General features: G+C 42.3%; 1 protein-coding gene across 1 annotated transcript in view; it reads right to left on the bottom strand.

Annotated features, from left to right (window-relative positions):
* Window positions 1-8,783: 8,783 nt before the first annotated feature.
* RALB (RAS like proto-oncogene B) overlaps window positions 8,784-21,710 on the bottom strand; it is a 51,814-nt gene continuing 38,887 nt past the window's right edge. Inside the window, exons 2-5 of the mRNA XM_026082198.1 lie at window positions 19,977-20,135; window positions 18,439-18,647; window positions 15,442-15,619; window positions 8,784-13,236 (exon numbers count right to left, since the gene is read on the bottom strand). Coding sequence (XP_025937983.1) covers window positions 13,117-13,236; window positions 15,442-15,619; window positions 18,439-18,647; window positions 19,977-20,090 — 621 coding nt within the window. The 5' untranslated portion in view covers window positions 20,091-20,135 and the 3' untranslated portion in view covers window positions 8,784-13,116. The remainder of the gene's footprint in view (window positions 13,237-15,441; window positions 15,620-18,438; window positions 18,648-19,976; window positions 20,136-21,710) is intronic.

A 21,710-nucleotide genomic window follows, 5' to 3' on the forward strand; every position in this document is an offset into this window, starting at 1 on the left:
AATATTAAAAAAAAAAAAAAAAAAGATCCCATACCGGAGCCAGGTGCATTCAAGTTTGGATGTTATGCCTGACAAATCCTCACCATTGCTGGTTGTGAAAGATCCCTTGGAAATATTGGTTTATTTGCCTGTAAGAGTGAAAGGTGTGAGCTTCATTTCCTTGGCCAAATTTCAACATGGGTACTAAAGCATCCCAACACAGACCCCATTAGTTGCTTTATTCTACACAACTCCTCTTTACTGGAGGTTATTATAGAGTGGTACTTGCTCTGAATCGCGCATAAACTTTCCCTCCAGCAGAGGTTGCATTTGGCTCTTGGATGTCCTATGGGGCCCTCTTCTGCAGGACCACATCTCCAAGAGCAGCGAAGGGCACTGAGACAGAGAAAGCACAGGCCTGAGGCCAGCGGGTCCCCATCACACCCCAAACCAGGTCCCACTTTTCCTTTGGGGGAGTATAAGGCAGCAGCTGCTATCACACAGCTGGACTTCTCTAAGAAGACCTCATTTACTGTAGCCTTCTGAGAGGAACTGGGAGGTAGTCATGGTCCAGAGTTCAAGGGGTCTGGTCCTTCAGGACAAGAGGTGCTATGGCTGTATAAAGAATTAGCAATAGATGGCACTTTGCACAGTCACAGCTCTTTCCAGCTGTCAGGGTCAGAGGGGCTTTAAGATAATCAATTACTAAAGCATCATAGTACCTCTATGGTGCAAAAACAAACAAAAAAACCCCAACCCAACACTCCAAAAAACAAAAGGAAAGTATTATCCTCACCCCTCCACAGGTGAGTGACAGCACACAGTAGGGTAGAGCTGAAGAGCAGAAGATACAACAGACACCMAGGACCAGCCCTTCAAAAGCACATGGAGAGTGCCTGTCCCCCATGGAAATGTGTGAATGTTGGACCTTCAGTCTCCTGGGAGCTTTAAGGATGTGTTTACACGGCTCAGTGTCATTTCCTGTGAGACTGGAAGCACTACAGCTCTATTAGGTGACTCTACCAAGGCAAAACTCCTGCTTCTCAGTGGGGCTAATACAACCATGCAGAGTGTTATCCTAATGTGGTGGCATGAGCCTGAGCAGGGTTGTTCAGAGCTAGCTTGGCCCCGTATTGCACTGCGTGGAGGGACGGTCCATGCCAATATGTGCCTCTGTTTCCTCAGCAAATACAACTGAATAAGCCCAGTACAATCTCTACTTGCATTGGGCCACCTAAATAAAAATCTCCCTATAATGACATAAATAGTCAGCATCAGATATGATGGCTCAGACTGCATTTCTAAGGGCTTCATTGCATTTCTAAGGTGTTCCTTAGGTCAGAACATTTTCCCTAACACTAAACGGACACTAAAGATGCCAATGGTATGGCAGGCATAACAGAGAGAAGCGTTTTGTTGAATATTACCAGTATGACTCCATGCTATTTACCTGTATTTTCATGAAGCAACAAAGTAAATTGACCAGAGGATGGTCAACCACTTGGACAAATCTCATGAGAAGCGAGGCTGTCACGCACAGTTCCTGCTTTGGGTAAATGTTTGTCGAATGTCCACTCCCTGTTACTTCCAGTACTAACCACAGTGTGTGCATAGACCAGGAAAAAGCTCAAGGAGACAGAAGATACTGCTTTCCCTTATTCAACTCCAATTGCAATTTTAGCTCCAAGTGCAATTTTAAATCTGTAAAATCATTGCTTCTAATTGGTGCTGACCATCTCTGCCCATGAACTGACTTTATACTTTAAAATCACTTTGCAGCAAAAGACAAAGGAACATCAGGCAGTAGCAATTTCCATGATATTCAAGATACCCAGGTTCCTGCCACTTGCTTTAGCAGCAGCAGGCCAGAAGCCTCTGAGCCTTGTACAGACTGCGGCACCCTTCTCAGAGCTATGTCTCTTGCAACAACTGACTGAACATCTCTCTGACTTTCTTCCCTAAAAGGCTCGTACAGCAGGTGCTTTCAGTCTGCCCACATTCTAGAGCAGGTGCCCAAAACATGCAGCAGTAAATATATTTTTTTCTTCTCTTTTCCTAAAAGAACTCATGGTGGGTGGAGGGGATGGTAGTAGGCTATTCTTATTCACACTTTTATTTAGTCCGTAGTCCAATGGCTCATTAAAGAAGAGCTGGGCTCAGTCCCCCTCTCTGTCTTACAGGAGTCCCAGGAAGCATGCAAGGTGAGTCAGGTCTGCTCAGAAGGAGCAGGTTATAGGGGTGATGCTAGGACAGGAGCTCTACGAGCCTCCAGTTGAAGCGGTGAAGGGAACATGACCCTGTGGCTCTGTCGGTGGCCTGTTCTCCTGGGAGACGCAAGGCTAGGTCTCTCTACTAGCCAAAGAATCTGAAAACAGCTAATTCGCATTAAAACAGCTTTGGCAGGGCAGTGACAGTCCCCTCCCTGGCACAGAGCATAACCTGGTAAGCGCGCTTGTGTGGGAGAGGAGACGTACAGACTCCCTGCGGCAGAAGGGCATTAAGCCACGTGAAATTCCCCATGTTCTGCGCTAGAATTGCGAGCACAGTGTACACAAAACAACATAGCGCTGCCAACCACCCTGCCTTTCCCTCGCAAGAGCGGACCCACGCTCTGCTCCTGGAAGAAAGCCAAGAGAAAGTCTAAATTGTGAAGCCGAAGGGACCCAAAGCCCCTGAGCAAGGTAGGTTTAAAGAGGCTGCATTCCCCAGCGCTCGCTCAGGCAGCGAAGCAGCCTTTTGCTTTTGGGGTCTGCCATTTTGAGGTGGTGCATGGCACAGGGAACGTCGCTACGTAACGCAAAGCGGTTGGGTTTGTTGTGGCTGCCGAGAACGGGCATTGCAACACGCCACAGTGGTACCCAAGTCCTTTTGTATGTCTCTTTTCTTAACGCTGAAAAAAATCCAAATTCCCCCAAACCAAAACATCGCTGCAGTTGCCGTATTAGCATTCCACAAAGCAGTAGCAGATGGAGCGGCCCCAGAATCCAAGTCACAGCGCGATAAACATGGTGCAGATTCAAATCTGCCCAAAGGGTGGGCATGAAAGGCGGCGGTGCAGAGAGATCAGGAGTTAGGTTACTCAGTGTTGCCAAGTGACCCTCTCCCCCCTCTAAGTGACAGGGCACATACAAACTTGCAGGATTGAGCCTGCAGCAAAATTGGCCGCACTGTAACTTTGATTTTCTGTCTAGGTACTAGGGCTGAAGTTGTTTAACTCTTAAAGAACCAAAAAGAATACAGATGAAAGCAAGGGTGGATTTAGACAAGACAAACATTTAACTATATGTATTAAGCCTTGAATGCAAAGTGATTGATAACAGTTGATGGAGACAGTCCTCACAGCAGACACGGAACAGTTAAATGGATAGAAAAGTAAATGGAGAGAAGTTGAGTATTTGCCCATAACAGAACTGCAGCTATGAACCATCACAGGCCTGCAGCAAGGAAGGAGTAAACAGGTCACTGTCCTCCTTGCCTCCTGAAGACATAGGGAGGGTTTCAACAGCAGCCACAGACCCAGAGCAAGACCACCACCTCCCGCTGCCACCCTCAGCAGCGCTCCAGCTCAGACCTGCCAGGCACCAGAAGACTCTTCCGTTTGATAACAGAGCAACAGTGCCTGAACTTTTGGGGAAAATGATCACTTGGAGGCTTTACCCCCGTGGCCAGCCCAGACACATGGAGCAGACAGCTGGGAAGTTTCATTATTTAGCAGAGGTCTGGTTTACGCTACCAGACTTGCACAGCCACAGAAACAGCGCGAGGAACAGGCCAGCTTGCTGCACAGCACACTACTACTTGCAATGGACTTCTAAGCTTTATAAGTTACCTTCTGGTTTTGGACTCCTGGCACAAAAACACCTGAAAAAGGCCTTTCTAGCAGGAAATGCTCAACTCCTCTGAGCGCCAAAATTAACAGCCTTACTAAGGCTCCTTTTCTACCTTTGCCCCTTCAGTTAGTTCTCAAAAGAAGAAGAGCCCACAAAGGAGCCTGTGACTAATGCAAAAGAGAGACTGCAGGCAGAACAGGGAAGCGGCAGCAGCTCGCCTGCATCACTCACTCCAGCCTCGCACAGGTGAGCGCGCTGCCTAGAAGGAAAGAGTTACGAGAGAGGTGTGGCTGCTTGGAAAGGGGCAGGATCCTGCGAGAGCTTTTTGCCTTTAGCTTCCTTAGCTTTTCCGGAGGTAAGAACAGGCTGCAAGCCCATTCTCATTTTTATGTTCAGGATAGATCCCACTGACACGTTCCCCACAAAGTCCCATCAGGCTTGAAAGACAGACAGACAGAAGGAAGAAGACAGAAAGAAAACAAACAAAGTATGCATCCCTTTGTCACAGACTTGCATTTCAAATACTCCAAACTTATTAAATACCTTTGACTTTACYAGATTTTTGTCTCATGGTGAAGACTATTCCCCTGGAACCTATATCCCCATCTCTTTCCAAAAAAGAACAAAAGATAAGTTTTAACTTGGTGTTGATGCAATATTCACCCCACCCAGAACAGTGTAACCAACTTTGAAAGCTCATGTAAAAAACATGAAGAGTAATTTTTACTTAGCTCTTGTTATGAACAATTCAGAGATAAGAAACAAGGCAAGACACGTCTCAGCTGCAAGTGTGAACATGATCTCAACACTGCAACATTTTCCTTGCCTGGCTAGAGATGGGTTGGCAGCATGAGGTATATGAAGGTAGGTTACAGGTGACAAGAATGTAAAAAGCCTATTATTAAACTAGGTGTAAGCAGTCTTGAAACTTCATTAGGGCCAGGGAATTCAGCCCTGGACATTGCACCTGCTTGATTATTCACTGGAAATTAACATTAAACAAATGCTCTAAACTTGAAGCAAAGTTGGAGAGGAGACAGAAGCAGCTCTCCCTGCCCTCCGACTGGACAGCGGATGGAACACGGTCTGCATCATGGACACATTCCATGTTGCTTTTCTCTTTCAGGAAAAAAAGGGAAGCCTCTTCAACAGAAGTTGTCACAATGTGCAGAGGGCAAATCATCTGATGTCCTCTAACTGTAACTGCAGTAGAGGAGTGAACTGAAGAACTGCAGCATGTTAAAGGTGCGTTTGAGCACTGACCTATTTTTGTTCATCTGCCATGGGAGAGACGTGTGGAAACATTGTGGTTTGATGCATTTGATTAAAAATATGCTAATGAATAAAGAAAATTAAGAGCATCCCTTGGGCTCCTGGTAAGCTGCCAACACAGACACTAGGACCACCAACAAGGGGTCCTTATGCTTCAGCTTTTGCAGTCCTTCAGACTCCAACTGCAGAGGATGGTGACCCAGTGGAAATGGGGCTAAAAGTTGAGTGCTTTGTGTGTCCTGCCTCCACTCCTCTCCAAATGTCACAGTATTTGAAAATTTACGCCCCAGGTGCTGCAATCAGCAAGCATAAGAACATCTTTGTTTTCATTGAAAAAAAAAAAAAACAACTTCTACCATCATTGTTGCAGAAAGCAAGCTTGCAAACACGAAGCAAGTGCACTCAAAAGGCTTGGAAACAAAGACTGTGAAAGAGAACTCCAAGTTCATTTTCATTTTCTAAAGCATCTCATTATTTCTAAATCAAATGTAGTTTTGGAGGCCTGACTTATGGTTTTTGAGCTCCTGAGGCAAAGCTGCAAATGTGGCCTTTATTCCCACGCAGGAGAAGCTCTCCCTGCCCTCCTCCCTCCATGCAGTTCAGGGAGGGGAAGGGAGGGGGGAAGGTGAAGCAAAACAACACAAATGGGCACGGCCTTACCCTCTGCTCCACAACTGTTTGCTGCACTACCACCATCACTCAAAGGGATTTACTCAAGGTACCACATGAGAAAGCTCTAACCTGGAACAGACAAATCACCTGCTCTGCTACTGTTCCTCAGGTAGGACACAGCTCTCATTAGCGAAGTCTGAAGTGTTTAGCTCTCCCAATGCTAATAATCCATCTGCGGGTAGTTGTTTCTCCCATAAGCTGATTCACCCTCCATTGTCATGCAGTCTTCAGAGCTGGAATTGGGCAGCTGACCATACTTGGGGAAGTGACTGAAATCACTGTTATCCGGTGGCACTGCTGAGCACCTAATTCAAGTACAGTCACCAGGCATGAAAGGAAAGAAGCGCTAATGTCTAGTTAAGTTATCTGAATATGAGTAGGACCACTAAGGTTTAAACCCTAGGGTAAAGATGAACTTCCAAGAACAAAGGACTAAGCAGGCCTATAAAGAAAAAAAAAAAGAGAGAGAGAGAGAGAGAGAGAGAGAGAGAGAGAGAGAGAGAGAGAGAGAGAGAGACCCCAGAATAGAAGAGGTTCTTCCACTGCACTGACCAGGGCACTAATTAGAAGAGCAGCTGTTTTTAAAACTGAAGACCTAATCCACCCTGCAGGTGTCTGTTCAGCAAACTAGTAGGCTTCACTTTTCATAGTTACACTTCCCAAGAAGGAGGTGAAGCTTAATTTCAGATTTCTGAATCCAGCAGTTCTGGTCAAGGATCCATTGCAGTCCTTTTGTCAGGGAGGTTCACACCTGTCACTAAGACCAGGAGCATTTCTCTCCAGGTTCTCTTCAGCCTTACTAAAACCAAAGAGCCAGCCAAACTTTTAGGACTGAAACTAAAGGCAATCTTCGGCAATGTTGCCATGATGGTTTCCATTCGGAAACAAGAAAGAACTTGGCTAAGTTTTTGAACAATAATTCCTTCCCCCGGTCCCCAGTTCCTTGGTTATATGCATAGAAGTGTAACACCATCATTTTGTGGGGCAAGTAATGGTGTCATAGAGCAGTCATACAGACCACAGGTTGAGAAACACTCATCTAAACAGCGAGTTCAGTTTGTTGCATGTGTTTTCCTTTTTTTGAAAAAGAGAAAAGGTACTGTTAGGCAGTAAGAAGCAAGTTTCCTTGTCTTTCAGTGCTACATGTATGCACAAGTTTGTCCTCTAGTTCTGGTATTTGGCCTATGAAGCCAACAGGCATAGAGCCTCTGATAGCCTGAACACTAGACTTTAAAAACAAACTCTATAAACTGATTATATCAAAAACATGATTCTGCCTCAAAGCCAAGTAACACTGAAGGGAACATGCTGCAAACTCTGGAGATTAATCATCTTTATCAGGAAGGCAAATCCAGAGCATATGGGCCCAGTCTTACCTCAGCATTTTATCTCCAGCCCCTCTGGAGTTACAACACGCAGGAGTCCACTTACTGGCATTTCCCTGGTAGATCCCATTCCCACAGCAGACACTGAGTAGTTTGAACTTGGGGGGTGTGCGTGTGGGGGAAGATGGGGAGGGGATTTTAAATAGGATATTCCCCCACCCCCTACACAATTAAGGCTTTACATAGCAAAGTAAAAACCAGCATTTTTAGTTACCCCTAGAAACAAAATGTTTTGGGAAATACTGCACAGTCCCATTGAACAATAAGTATTCTTTCTGGCATGCAAATCAGTGCTCAGTGAGCAGAACAAACTTACACTTGCAATGCAAACTGGTATAATGCCATAGAAATCGTAAAGCCACCATCCTCATGAGAAACTGGATGTTCTGTTACACACCAGAATGTTTAGGCAAAAATTAACGTCAGCATTTGCATGCAAAATGAAACCTTTAATTTAGAACAGGGACTCTTACTGCACAAGAGAATCATGCAGCAGAGCAACGAGAACAGAGGAATCTAGTTAGCATGGATTTCTACGTGTAATTCAGGTAGCAGATTAATAGCAGCTATGCGTATGCTCGCCTGAGCATGCTGAACAGCCCCTCTCCATGGTAGAGTTTCTAACTCTTAAAGCCACAAGATGGAGCCAGCAGTTCTCAGGAAGAGGTGCCTGTGCCATCCCAGAAACCCAGACAGGGTTTTGCACACAGAAGAAACCACAGTAGTTAGAAAATGTTTGGGTAAAAACAACACGGGCAAGCACGAAGGCAGAAGTCAGGCTATAAGTATGCAGTCATTCTCCAGTTGCATGTTGCTGTAACTTCAGGCATAGCTGTGTAGCATAGTTGCCTGCACAACCCCCTCCCACTTCCTAAATAAGACTTTTCATGCACCTCCTTCTCTCTACAGAAGATTTAGAAAAAAGATTCACTGGAAAGGAGAGCTATGTAAACTGATGTGGCAACCCAGAGCACCAGCACCAGGCAAGCACCACATAAGTGAGACTGCATGGATTGCTGTAACCCTTGGCCAGAAGTGCATCAGCAAAGGGATGTTCCACTTCTCACCTGTATGGCAGCAACAGCAGAAACTGCACCCAGCTTGCTGTGAACCACTTTTCTTTTTTTAAATAACATAGAAATAGGATTTAACAGTGCAGCGAGTCTATCCCAAGCAGCTGAACCACCATCCTGCCTGAGAGAAATTTTAGCTTCTTTACTGAAGTTTGTTCATCACAGATCTGTACAGAGAATCTCATCTCGTATAGAAGACTAGGAATCAATATGCCTACACAATATTGCTTATTCTATGTTATTTGATCAGCAAGAYTGACCAGGGAAGGAGGAAGGAGAGTAACTGACACTTAAACAGTTGACAAACTGTCTGTTCCCATTAGGCTGTGAGAAATTAAAATGAACTAGTTTGATCCAAACTACTGTAGCAGCTCAGTTCAGAAACTGATATACAGACCATTTGTCCAAAAATGGAGTCTTCAAGACACCTCCTCCTCCCCTCTCTATAGCTTGTAATATAATCATATTACAAGTCTGATACAGACAGGATAGTTCTGGAAATGGAAAGTCACTGGCTAGCTGGCTCAATAGCTTTGGGATTAGACTTGCTTATGAAAAACCAAAAATCAGTATCAAGCAAACATGGTGCTTTTTATTATCAATAGTAATAAAAATCAATTGTATTAGCATGATAATGAAGAGTGACCACTTTTATAGACATTAAAAACATTTGTACAAGATCGAGACAAAGCTCTGAAGCTATGTAAGGAAAAAAAAGAATTTGCATTGTATAGTATACTATAAATAGTTTAGAGGCAGGTTTATTAAATCTTGCCATCAAAACCACTTCCTCTATGCTAAATCTCTTCCTTGGTGTTAGAGATAACACCTTCCCCTCCCAAGAGAAGCACCTGCCATTCCCGTGAAGTGTGGAGATTACGGTGAGAATCATAGCTTTTTTTTGTTCCCCTTCCTTCCCCCAAATAAAGTCAACAGGAGGTGAACATAGCAACATATGCTTATAGCAATTAAAGAAAGCTTCTGTCCGCATAAGCTCTAGAGTGAGTTGCATTGATAAACAGTATCCTCTTCTTGAGGAAGAAATGATAGACCTGTCAGATCYCAGCACTGGGTTAACATTCAGGAAAGCTTTAAAATCATGCTGAGCATCTAGTTAGACACATTATTCCTCTTACTACATTCCAGATTGCTGTTTTGTGCCTTAGACCTGAAATATTCTAAAACATGATATTAGCCTGACAGGATACAACTGGAACTTCAGAGGGCTGTTGATGCCCTACTGAAGTTTAATGTCCAGTAGGGTCTTTCTCCCTCTTCATTAAACCAAGATTTTGCCCAGAAGTTACAATAAAGGAATGTATTAGTCTCTACAGAATACACATGGCATAGATAGTTGAAGATACTCTTTATGCTTCATCTGAACACTCACCTGGAAAGTTCTCACCCTCTCTAGAAAGAAGTCAATTTGGCCTCACACTCCTGGAGTATAACCTACTTTTTAAAGTAGAACTTCATATAGGACATAGCCTCTGTTATAAGGGTGGCTTGTCTCATGCACATCTGTTTGCTAGAGCACTTAAGGAATACCCACAACTAAGCCAAATACAAAAGACTACACTTTTCCTGCAGGAAACAGCTCCCTGACTTAAGCCATTATGCAAGAACATTACTTGAACACTTAAGTGCAAACTCAAGTCTTGCATGATCTCCAGCTCTAAATATTAGTTACTTGCCTCTAGCCATGCTCCAGGGAGAAGATTTAAGAGTATATTATACTGACTTGGTCTTTAATTACCCAACATGCAAAGGCCACTAGAATATATCAGCTTCAACACAGCCTTCAATTGTCTCAGCTATGCAGCATGGCTATCAGGCAGCAACACACACTTGCCTAAGCCCTCCTTGCCATATGCACCTGAGCTGCGAGCAGTCATTTAGATTGGCAGCTAAAGCTCCCTTTACACTGGTCACAGGGAGTCCCAAATCCAGAAGGAAACATTTCTGTTCCAATTCTTTTTACTCCAGTCAACCAACTCGATGTTGATGTCCAAATCAAGCAAACCTGGAGGTCATTCAAGGACTCTCAAATTCCACTGCCCCTATTCAGAAGGATATGCATTGAGGTACTTCCACCATGTGAGGTAGAAGCAGCAGTATCCCAATTCAGGGGAACAGTTTTATTGCCTTCCTGGTGTAAGCCTGGAAGCTTGTTGCCCACTTATGAAGTAGGCAAAGTAGCTGCTTTATCATGTTTTCAGCTATCACTGGAAAGTTAAACTTCTGTTTATCACAGGTACAGAAGATGAATACTAGAAAGCTGCCATATTTAGTCTCTAGGCTTAGTACTTCTGGAAGAAGGTGACAAGCACAGAACACTAAAGRGATGCAGTATCAAGTAATGTAATAGCAAGCACCTTCTTCCAAGCAAGCCCACCTCAGTGGTGGAGCTGTTATCATCTGAAAAATAACCTGAGTGAGAACAGCACACAGGCTATAAGAACACCAATGGGAGACTGACTGCTCCGAGTAGAATTTCATCTGTCCTATCAAATACTGTCAGGTACTTTTTTTTGTTAGCCATAAAAGTCAGAGCACACAAGACTCTTGAACTCATACAGCTCTGCACTGCTCATTGTGAGCTTTGCAGAGTTCATTATTCATATGGCAAAAAAGCTTATTCAGTTATTTGACACATTTTACACTCTGCTTCAGAGAAGCTTGAACTAGTTAAACTTGTGATGAACTGAACTGTTGTTTATCCTTAAGGTTAATTAAGGATTTAACCTTTAGGTCTCAACTAAAAAAATCCAACTTAAGTGAGCTGTCTTCTTCCCGAAGTAGACATTCATTTGCTGTATGCACAACATGCACTCAAACAGACTTTATCCATGGAAGTTCAAGAGCAAGCTTTGCTAGAAGTGTTACAGCTCCAAGTGCCCCTGTTAAGTGTTTGAACTATATCATTTATATATACAGTCTCAAGTGAGAAGTTCTGTAAGCCAGCAGGCTCCCAGCCTCTGCTTCCATGCCAGCTAGCTTTGTAATGCCATTCTAATTATCTTGTTTCAAAATTATTTCCAGAATTGGTTAATAATTCTTTCTGGGCATACAAGGTAACATTAATAATGAAGGAATTTAGCTTGACAAGAGTGAAGATTACAGCACCTTTTATTTAGTACAGTTTCCCCAATCCAATGAGTTGCCTGACAAGGAGAACTAGTTATGGAAAACAATGAGTTTGTGATAAGTCCCTGCAAAACCTCAGACCAACAGAGGTTCTAATATCCAACACATCTCACTCTTTTCAAAGTTCAGAGGCAGAATGCACAAGAGCAATCTAGTACATGTTAAAAATGCTTCTCAAGCTCGAGTTACAATACTAAGTACCGAACTGTATTTGCTACTCCTTCACCTCAAGAAGGAACAGTATTGTTAATCTAGTGCTGCAGTGTGCTTCATTAAACAACCATAATCTTTTTTCCCAGGTAACTGCATTTTAAGCATCTGGTAACAAGCAAGGTACAGTTACTACTCTAAAACTGTCTATTTCTTCAAAGTAGAAGTCCATAATTCACTGAGAGACTTCATGATCAGGAGAGACAGTTTCTTTCTGCAGTAGCAACAGAAGTTTTTGGTAACTGCACTTAAACTGTATCAGGATACAATTCAGTAAGCTGACAAGGTAATGTGCTAAAATACTGACTTCTCTTCCATTTCTAGGCTGGTTTTGTTGATTAAAAGGCGACTACCATAGTATAACTGACAGCAAAACTCAACATGTGTCTCCATGTGCTAGGTTGCTGTGCATAGAAACAGTACATACAAAGTTAACAGTGAGTAACAGATGTGGCAACTGCTTAACTTCATTTGTTTTTGACACCATGCAACTCACTAGCCAACTAATTGTTGAGAGGTAGCATGTATGCCTCACTAATTCCAGATCATGATTGTGTGATGTGACCCATCTTCCTCAAAGTATTCATATTCAGCAAGACAAGAGATGTAAAAGTCCCCGCTTCTCCAACATAATCACAAATGTTGCAATATAAACAAAACAGATGAAATCAACACTTCCATTTTCACTAGTCCAGTACCAGGGAGGAGAATGATGATTGATGTAGAATGAGTTTAACCAAATCTAGCCACAGTATGTGGAAGAAACCCAGGACAGCATTTCAAGGAAACGGTGGCAGTACAATTCCTTTCAAAGAAGGTCTTGCAGTCATTTTCTCACCCCACACCACGCTAGTTTAAGGATGAGAAAACAGGGAATGCACCTAGCTAGTATTTAAATACCAATTGCTGCATTACCTAATTAAGTCTGAATAGAGTCCATAAGCTTGATTCATGAATGCTGTATTGACTCAACTGAACAGGAAGAAAGTTGACTTGCATTTTGAGTTGCCTCTCAAGTGTCAGTTATTTATTAAATGGAGGATGGGGAGAAAAGCAGCAGATCTCTAAGACATATCAGTGACCACTAACAGAAGATGGAGACTCAAACCCTTACCAGATGTCACCTAGCTTTTCTGCAGTTTGCAACAAAGGGCAAAGACAGTGAAAATTGTTCGAACCTGAACAGCTGTGCTTGTTAAGGCCAGTAGAGGTTCAAGAGAAAAAAAACATTCAGAGAAACATTAAAATATACTAGGAAGTTAATACGAAAGTACTTTGTATAATCAAGCAGAATTATTGTAGTTCTGAGACTCAGTATATATCTAGCCTAGAAAGACACTGGGAAGACAGAGCCCATTTCCATGTAAGTAGGCATAGGTTTTGTTGGATACCAGAAATGGTTTCAAAGTTCTGTTTTCACATTTTGAAGGTGTGATATGCAAAGCAAGAGATAAGGGAGTCAATACAGACTTCCTTTCATGAATCCAGCCCTATATCCTTAGTGGTATCTTATCCATGCCACCTGTAGATATTTACAGTTCCCAAGCATCACAGTAAGCAACATCTTTCTTTAAAGCTTTTCTTGTTCTTGCCACTTTTCTTGCCATTCTTGTCTTTGTTTTCTGACATTTTCTTTGCTCTGATTTCTCTCATGAGATCAAAGAATACCTGGAGGAGGGGGAAAAGAGAAAGATTAAACAAATTCTGCTAGCAGAAAGCAGATAAACAGACCACTGTATTAGGCAAAAATCGAGATGTACATCAAGACAGACTGACATAGCTAGACACAGACCCCAGCGACAAACTCGGCATCACAATTATGCAGTAAAAGGGAGCAGGACAGCCTTAGTAGCCTGGCTACTAAATCATTCAGCAGCCTGTTTCAAGAGGCTTTTATTAATAATCAGTCTTGTTGGAAAACAATATGCAGTATCATTCAGGGTTCATGAGAACTTTTGTCCCCCAAATATTCCCAGCTAAATCTCTCGTGTGTTAACTAAGCAAGTTATTTAGTCCAGTCCTGTCTGGGTAGTTAAGAGCACATACTCTGCTGGGTAGTATTCTGCTGTTTTATAACTGGGTATAACCATTACAGTAACAATGTCAGGGCACAGAAAATTCTCATACCTTTTTATAAGAAAGATATTCAGAGAAAAGTGATTATTCAGATGAAGTTTTCACCAAAAACTAAAGATTTTACTACTGCAAATCTGATGTCTAGGCACATACCACCAGTAAGATGCAAAAACTATTTCACTGTAGAGAGGTATTAGGAAACTATGTTTTTTAGCACTGCAGAACAGCAAGAGCTTCATGTTGCTCTACAGAGTTAGGCTTTTTAAACAGACAACTACACAGCTCTTGAATACTTGGAAACAAGATCTGGCTACTGATCAGAAATAAGATCTTTCTAACACTCAAAACCTTCTCCTAGAAGCCTTTTATTCTGCCATACTGCCAATGTTCAATCGTCACATTGGCTGCGAGTGTGACTTGGGAAAAAAACCCAATGTTTATTATACCAAGGATAATTTATTTGCCACACAAGGCCTAAAAGAACTGAGGGTAGGTCTAGAACACCACAGCTTTCAAAACAGATGCTAGGACACCCCTGTTATACAGCCATATTCCTGTTAATCTCAACTGATCAAAAAAGCTAGTCCAGTTTAGTAGAAGTGGACTCAGCACTTTTTGGTCATATTAGCCAGCTCATAGACAAAGTTTGAGTTCAGATATAAAAATGGAGCAATGTAGTGAAATACCTGACAGTCTGAACTTCCCAGTGATTCCCCTCAATTACTAAATTTAAATTATGTCATGTCTTTTAGTGCCAGAAGGTCTCAAGGGTTTTCTATATGCTGTTTTATCCAGAGCAAGAGAAGTCAAGAGTTTCCACAAGGTAACTTGTGCACCAAGAACACTCCTACCAATAAATTAATACAGACTAAGAAATAAGCAGCAGTTCACAAGCATTAACTTTACACGTGAAATCTGGCTAGCTGCATACATTCTTTGTCCAAAGAAAGTCATTTGAAATTTGTAGCCTTCAAAAAGATGCAGGTTACCAAACTACACCTTTGGACTCCTTAGGGGACCAAACAGTAAGAGTTTCAGGCCATCTTCTGTGGATTGGCGAAGCAAAGGATATCTTCTTTTTCAAGACATTCCTAACTACACACAAACAAGGGGGAGGTCCGAAACTGTTGATTTTCCTACTGGATCAACATTGAATAGTTATAGTTTGTCATTTTCTTCAGGAATCGCCCCAAAAGCAAGGTTTAGGCAAGAAACCAGCAGCAGAGAACAATGAGACCTAGACCAATACAGACAAGTCATAAAATGGGACAGGGAGATACCAAGAAGAGGTTCCTACAGTTCAGAGCAGTCTTGGCAAAAGCAAAAAATAAAGTTTTTAACATCAGCCACACCATATATAGCTCTGAAGGGAAGAGGGAAAACAGAATTTCATAGGCATCTATAGCTTATATGCTTGCTATTATTATAATAATAGGACACAGCCTACAAACAAGATAACACTTGTGGTCCTCCTGCACACTTCTGCGGTCCTTAAACCTATCTACCCAATGTACTATTGGAAAGCTGCTGGTTCAGATACAAACAGCTAAAACAAGAAAACAGTACTAACTTATACTGGTTCTCTAGCTCCTCTAAGCTAGGTGTTTACTTAAGTTCATAGTCCATTGAGCAAATATGTTTTGGATCTATACTTTCAGAAGCCCAAGTGTGGACTGACTTTAGTCCCAGCTTAAAAAAAAAACAACCCCCCCCCCAAAAAAACACACACACACACAGCTGACACATACCAAACAAGTTAATGATGTTACTGCAGCAGAAGCAAGTCTTTTGTCTTACCTTATCTACATTTGCTCTTGTTTTAGCGGAAGTCTCTACATACTGCACACCCCACTCCTCTGCCTTACTTCTAGCCTCTTCTACAGGCACTTGTCTGCGCTCTTCCAAATCAGACTTGTTTCCTACTACCAATAAAGGAATTTTATCCTCTTCAGCCTTCACACGCAGGATCTGTTCCCTAATGCATCAGGTATTCAAAATAAAAACATCTGTGTTAGTAGTATCAGCAGCAAAAAACCCATGCTTATCAGGAGTAGATTGTGTGGTCTGCATACTTCTGGTGTTTACAATAGTATTTAAGCTTTCCCAGTTGAACACACATGTTTTTAAACAATTTTGAGTTTTATACTAATGCTATGGGCTTTACACTAATATAAGGCTCAGGTTTCCAGAATGGTTGTTTCACCATTTAGTTGGAATGTTTGCTACCCATGTTTTAATAAAGAAAAATTGTACAGCAGAACAGCAGTTCACAGCAGGAGTTCACATCTGAATGTGAAAGAAGTACAAGTGCCACATCTGCCAGGTTTCAGCTTAATGCTTAGTGACAGTCTTCAGTTTCCAAGCTACATCCCACCTCAATATAAGCCTGGGAAGCATCAAAGCTTTGCCAAGGCAGTAGGTTGGAAAAAGTGCAACTAGTCTGCAAAAATATTATTAATGGCTACCTAATCCTTGTACAAGGGGAGAGTTACTGAATAATGTTAAACTAGAAGACTAGCAATCTTCCTCCTCTGAAACCTCCATAAGAAAATTGGAATCAGTACTAATCAAGGTACCCTTTGTCATTCTAGAAGAATCTGTCAGCACCTGGGAAAGCAGACAGAGAGCCATGCTGCATGCTAGTCTCAGTCTGTGCTATTATTGGAGTTGAAACACAGGCAGAAACTAGACTGACACATGCTGCTGTCCATCTAATACTCTGGAAAAGCTGTACTAGTGTGCACTTATTCTTAGTTTGCTTTTCATTTCCTTATCAACAAGAGCCAAAGCAGGCATGGTGCTACCACCTTCCCCATCYCACTGAGTTAACACCACTTTAGATGCTTGCACTTTCTATCCACAAAATAGCTGAATGAATGTACAGAGTGCATGAAAGAGTCTAAAATACAGTGTTAAGGCTGAAACAGACAATCCGCTGCTACATTCAACAGTACCTTCACACATTTTCAGATTGCGGAGGCATCGAAAGCAAACACTGAATGCACAGCATCAGCAGAAGAGCTAACAAGGCTTAAAATAAGCCCACAGTTCAACATTCAACTTATTCATACTTTAAAAATTTTAGAAGTTGGAGGATCAACAATACTAAGTCAATAGTTTAGCCCATGTTGTTGATGGCTCATACACCTATTACCCTCTTCCCTGGAAAAAAGGTTTTCCAAGGAGCTGATTCTTAAATGTCAGCTTAACTAAAAATTACATTTAGCTAATTCCACTCCTTTACTTCTGAACTATTGAAGAGTAGGAGACTCTCCATCTCAAAGCTTTTAGATCTTTCTCGCTCACCTTCAGGGCAAGTATTGCCTGGTGATTTGCTGTTTAGTTGTACTGGAGCCTAGAACCAACACAGTTCACCTAGTTACAGAAGTCTGACAAAAAAAAAAAAAAGACTGCTAAGATAAACACTCCTTTTCATCTCAAGGTTAAGCCCAAGGCTTAAGGCTTTGATTTTGCTTAAGCACACAAGCAAAAACTCAGGCTGAGTACTTCCATGAAGCATCTCATTCTTTTCCTGTTTTTGAATGGCCTTTTTCCTCCATCTTGCATGAGGAACAGATTGAATACTGAACTTCTGCAGTCCAGAAGTTCAACTGTTTAGTTGCTTTAAGTCCTCCAAATAGAAGAAATTAAGCAGGATAGCTCTTCTAATGTGCCCTACAAGATTGTCATCCTTCTAAAAATCTGGCAAAAGTCAGAGATGCATTATGTGACAAAGAAACACATCCACACCTCTTAAGAGATTCAGTAGTCTCCTAGCACCGTTGAAGAGATTTAAAAGTTAACAGTTAACTGTTGCTTCTTAAAATAAAAGATAAAAAAAACCACACCACACCCCACACACCAACCTAGAAATAAGTCTAAGTGCTACTGCTGAACAAGGTAGACATTTCCTATTAGTATCTTGTACCACTAAAGCAAAGTGAGCATAAACCAGGCTGATAATTAAAGAGGTTCCATTCTGGCGGACATAGGGAATTCATAACACTTCCCTTATGTTTTGGCAAGTTTCACTCCAGGTTGCACAGCTGTCCTAGGGAATCCTTGGATTACCCCCTCCACTGAGAGAATAGCTATTAGCAAATGAAGGTCAGAATATCTCCCCTGAAGAACCTACCTACATGAATTCTCTACTGAGACCAGAACAGTGGATTAAAACTCCCCGATTTTCTTTTACACTATACAAGCATTTTCTGTGCTCAGTCTGCTGCTGATTTTTACATCGAACAGCTAATCTTGGGAACAGAATGGAAGCATTTACTACTACTGCATGTCTTTCTAGGAATACGTCTGCCTACAATAGTACCGCTTGGCTGCCAATCCTTGTTTGGCACCAAGCCATACCTGAGAGTGGAGGCTAATCCTTCCTTTCCTTAGAGCACCTGCTTCCAGCAGTAAGCAACAGTGTCTGAAACCTGGCCAAAAGGTAGACTTAATTCCAGAAGTACTTCTCTAAGATAATTAAATTCCACGTTTACCAAGACTGAAGAACTGGCTGGAACACACATGTTCTAGGAGTCCAAAAATCTGTTACTTGCCTTAAGTTGCTGCTGGTATGAGGTACTCCTAAGTTGAAGGCATGAGGACAACTACAGCCAGAGGCTAGATACAGTGGCTTTAGTTACCAGTTACTTGAGAACAGAGTTGTTGGACTGGCACCTTTATTGACCAAATGGGAATGGACAGAAGAAAGAGCTGTAGTTTAAGAAAAGCTCTGTCAGAGCCACATAGGATACAATACTAAATACCTCCCCCGCCTGAAAAGAAACTACTTACCGGAACTCTGCTGTTGCTGTAAAGGATTCATGCTCTGTTATTGAGAAGACTAGAAGAAACCCTTCCCCACTGCGGAAGTAGTTGTCTCGGATGGCTGCATAATCCTCCTGTCCTGCTGTGTCCAGAATGTCTATCTGAACTTCTTCACCATCCAGAACTACTTTCTTCCTGTAGCTGTCAGCCTTAGTAGGTTCATAGTCTTCTACAAACTGAATAGAATAAGACAGGGATTAGTTTTTAGAGTTACTGTCAAATGGCACTCATTATTTTCCTATACCCCTTCTTCTTCACTTCAGTGACACCTAAATTCCTCAAAGCCTTTCCATAGTTCAGTCAGCTACTAAAGTTACATCACTTAATTTTACTATAAGAAGGAAAGTACTTAAGCACTTAATACATCAAAGAGTCTGCCTAGTCAAGAGAAACTGTCTTGCTATATGAAACTCTTCAGCAACCTCAGCACAATTTAAGGGATAAAGGTACATCTGGTATAAGCTATTGGCAACCTGGTATCATTATCTGCATCTCCCACTTCAAGAATAAAGCACTTCTGAATGCATCTAAGGTATAACTATCTGAAGTTTAAACAGGTGCAGGTGACAGCATTCAACTGCTGAGCATGAAAGAATGCTCCATGATTATGCAGGCACATAGTTATAGAGCATTAAACGTTGATCTGACCCACAAAGACACTGCTAGGTCAGCTTGTAGTTCTGTGCTGGCAACTCAGGCCCAATAGAGCCTCCTCACCCTTCCACCTCCTTTCTCTGTCTCACAGGACATCTAAAGACTGYGCCACAAGCCCAAGCAAGATGACCCAGGCTTTGCTAAAGCTTATGCCAGAAGACTTGCATCTAAAAGCTCGTGCACTCAAGCTAGCCTTGCTGCAGAATCCCTTATGCCAAACTCAAGTTAAAAGACAGTTTCCAGCAAGCAACTGACACCCTGGATTATCTCAGTATAGGTATCACATGCTCCACCCACCCTGTCCCTTCCCAGAGATGCAGCCCATTGAGGTATTTGGGTCACTGTAGTATGAATGGACTGCCTGCAAATGAGTACTAGCTTCTGAACTAGAGGATCATGCATTCATTTGTATTTGAAACTGGATGGTCAGATAGAGCCTCCTGCACACCAATAATGAAGAAATCACGTTATGAGCATGCCTGCTTCATTATCTGGCTCACAGTGAGCCAGAATGCTTACCTCTAGCTTCCATCCTAACTGGCCTAAAAGAAATGGCAACATAAAGTTCAATGCCAACAGGTAACTGCCTCCATACACACTCAGACAAGCACATTCATATTCTGCATGTCTTCTGAAGACAGTGTTCAGTGTTCCTTCACTAATGAGCAATCTCATCATTCTTGGCCAAAGACCTTCCCAGAGGGCACCCTTCCCAGATTCCTACATCCTCCTCTGGCCAATCAGGTCATCAGGTCTCTGGTTACTTACATTTAGTCCCCCTGCTCCCCCCCCAGGGAGGTCTAGTAAGCTGTAGCACTGTGCTTTAGAGTAGCTGAGCCAAGGCTACTTACCTCATCATACATAAACTGAAGAGTGAGTGCGGATTTGCCTACACCTCCACTGCCAACCATAATTACTTTATGGAGGGCCAAGGAACTCTGGTTCTTGCTCTTGCTGGCAGCCATTGTCTTGTTCTCCACAGATGCCAAGTGCCAAGCAACCAATCAGATCTGCAAACAGAAGAAGAACCGTCACTGCCCATGGCATTAGTGATGACATCACTGTAATACAAGGCAAACTATTTCACTATTGGCAAAAGACCAGATGAAAACCCTGAGGAGTGGGCCATTCCAATATATTAGGAAGCAAACCATGTCACTGATGTCTAAAACACAGGTAGGAACCAGGTATTAGAACAAATACCTGCCATTTCTGACAACAGTACCACTAATACAGACACCAAAGGCTTCTAAGGAGAGAATATAAGGAGAGAGAGTATAGTAAGGAGCTACTAGCTGAACAAGCTGCTCTTATTTGTAAATTCATCTTCTGTGATTGCTACCTACAGAAGTTTTCCCATGGAAAGAGACTCCTTTTAGCTCCAACAGAAAATTTTTTCTATAGTTCTTGCTATAGGACTTTACACTTTTCTAAAGTATTTAGTGTTGATGAAGCTTAGTTTCAACCTAAAAGTAGAGCTATATCTTAGATCTGCTTGTAAGTAGAAAGATGACTTTTGATCTCCTCTCTACACAGGAGAGGAGCAGAGATACACAGTAAATTCTGGCAGAAACAAATTGCAGAAGCTTCTAGTGGAAAGTCTTATGACATGGCACTAGCATTTGTTTCATGCCATTCCTGCCTTTTGATGATGCAAGTCTTGTTTTTTCAAAAAAATCCCTGTTTAACTGCAAGAAACACTCAGTTCCCATTCTTCTCCTGATGTTGCAAAGCCCTACAGAGTAAGCTTCCATAAACAATTACTATTTAAACAAGCCTTTTTCTGTTGTGTGTCATGCAAACCAAGTACTTAAGTGCTGGAGACCTATTTTAAAAGTATTACCGCATTTTGGGAGAGTAGCTGGAAACAGCAGCTCTACTAGATAAGCCTCAGCTGCCACACCCTGATAAGCACAGAACAGCAGCTCTGTAACAATAGGCTGGGGACAAAAGCAGAAGTAACTGATGATGCACAAAAAATCCCCAGCCTAGATGCATCACCAGTCATGAACCCCCAAACTGAGGAATAAACAAACATGTGAGCTCCAGATGCATGATTGCTACAATGCAGATGCAAGGATGGTGGCACTTGCGTCCTCACAGCAGGACAACTAAGGGCCCAGCCACTCAGATCCTGGCAGTGCGCTCTAACAGAAACAGCGGATGATTCAGGGAGTGTTTGCTGTGGAAAGTGGCAATATCAGCCTGGCTTTAGAGCAGCACCCATTATTCCAGAAGCACAGAAACTAAGTACCACATGCCTACCAGGAGTCTCCTTAGTATGGACTATGTTTAGTCCAGAAAGACACTGCAACCACCATATTGCACAAGTTTTATTCGACTGAAATACGAAGCCTCCAGAAGAAGTCAAAGTACTACTTTCTAAAAGCCTTCAGGATAGCTAGCTGTCCTAAACAGAATCATGTAGGGGCTAAGGAGCTGTTGACATAAAGCACACAACAGAATTTTTTAGGTTGGAAACAACCTCTGGAGGTTGTCTGGCTGAAATAGCTCCCTCCAAGCAGAYGGCCCTAAGCAATCTAATTTATGTCCAATTGAGACTTGAGAATGGAGATTCCATGACC

Source organism: Apteryx rowi, unplaced genomic scaffold (genome assembly GCF_003343035.1).
Source record: "Apteryx rowi isolate R43461 unplaced genomic scaffold, aptRow1 scaffold_57, whole genome shotgun sequence".
NCBI classification, from domain to species: Eukaryota; Metazoa; Chordata; class Aves; order Apterygiformes; family Apterygidae; genus Apteryx; species Apteryx rowi.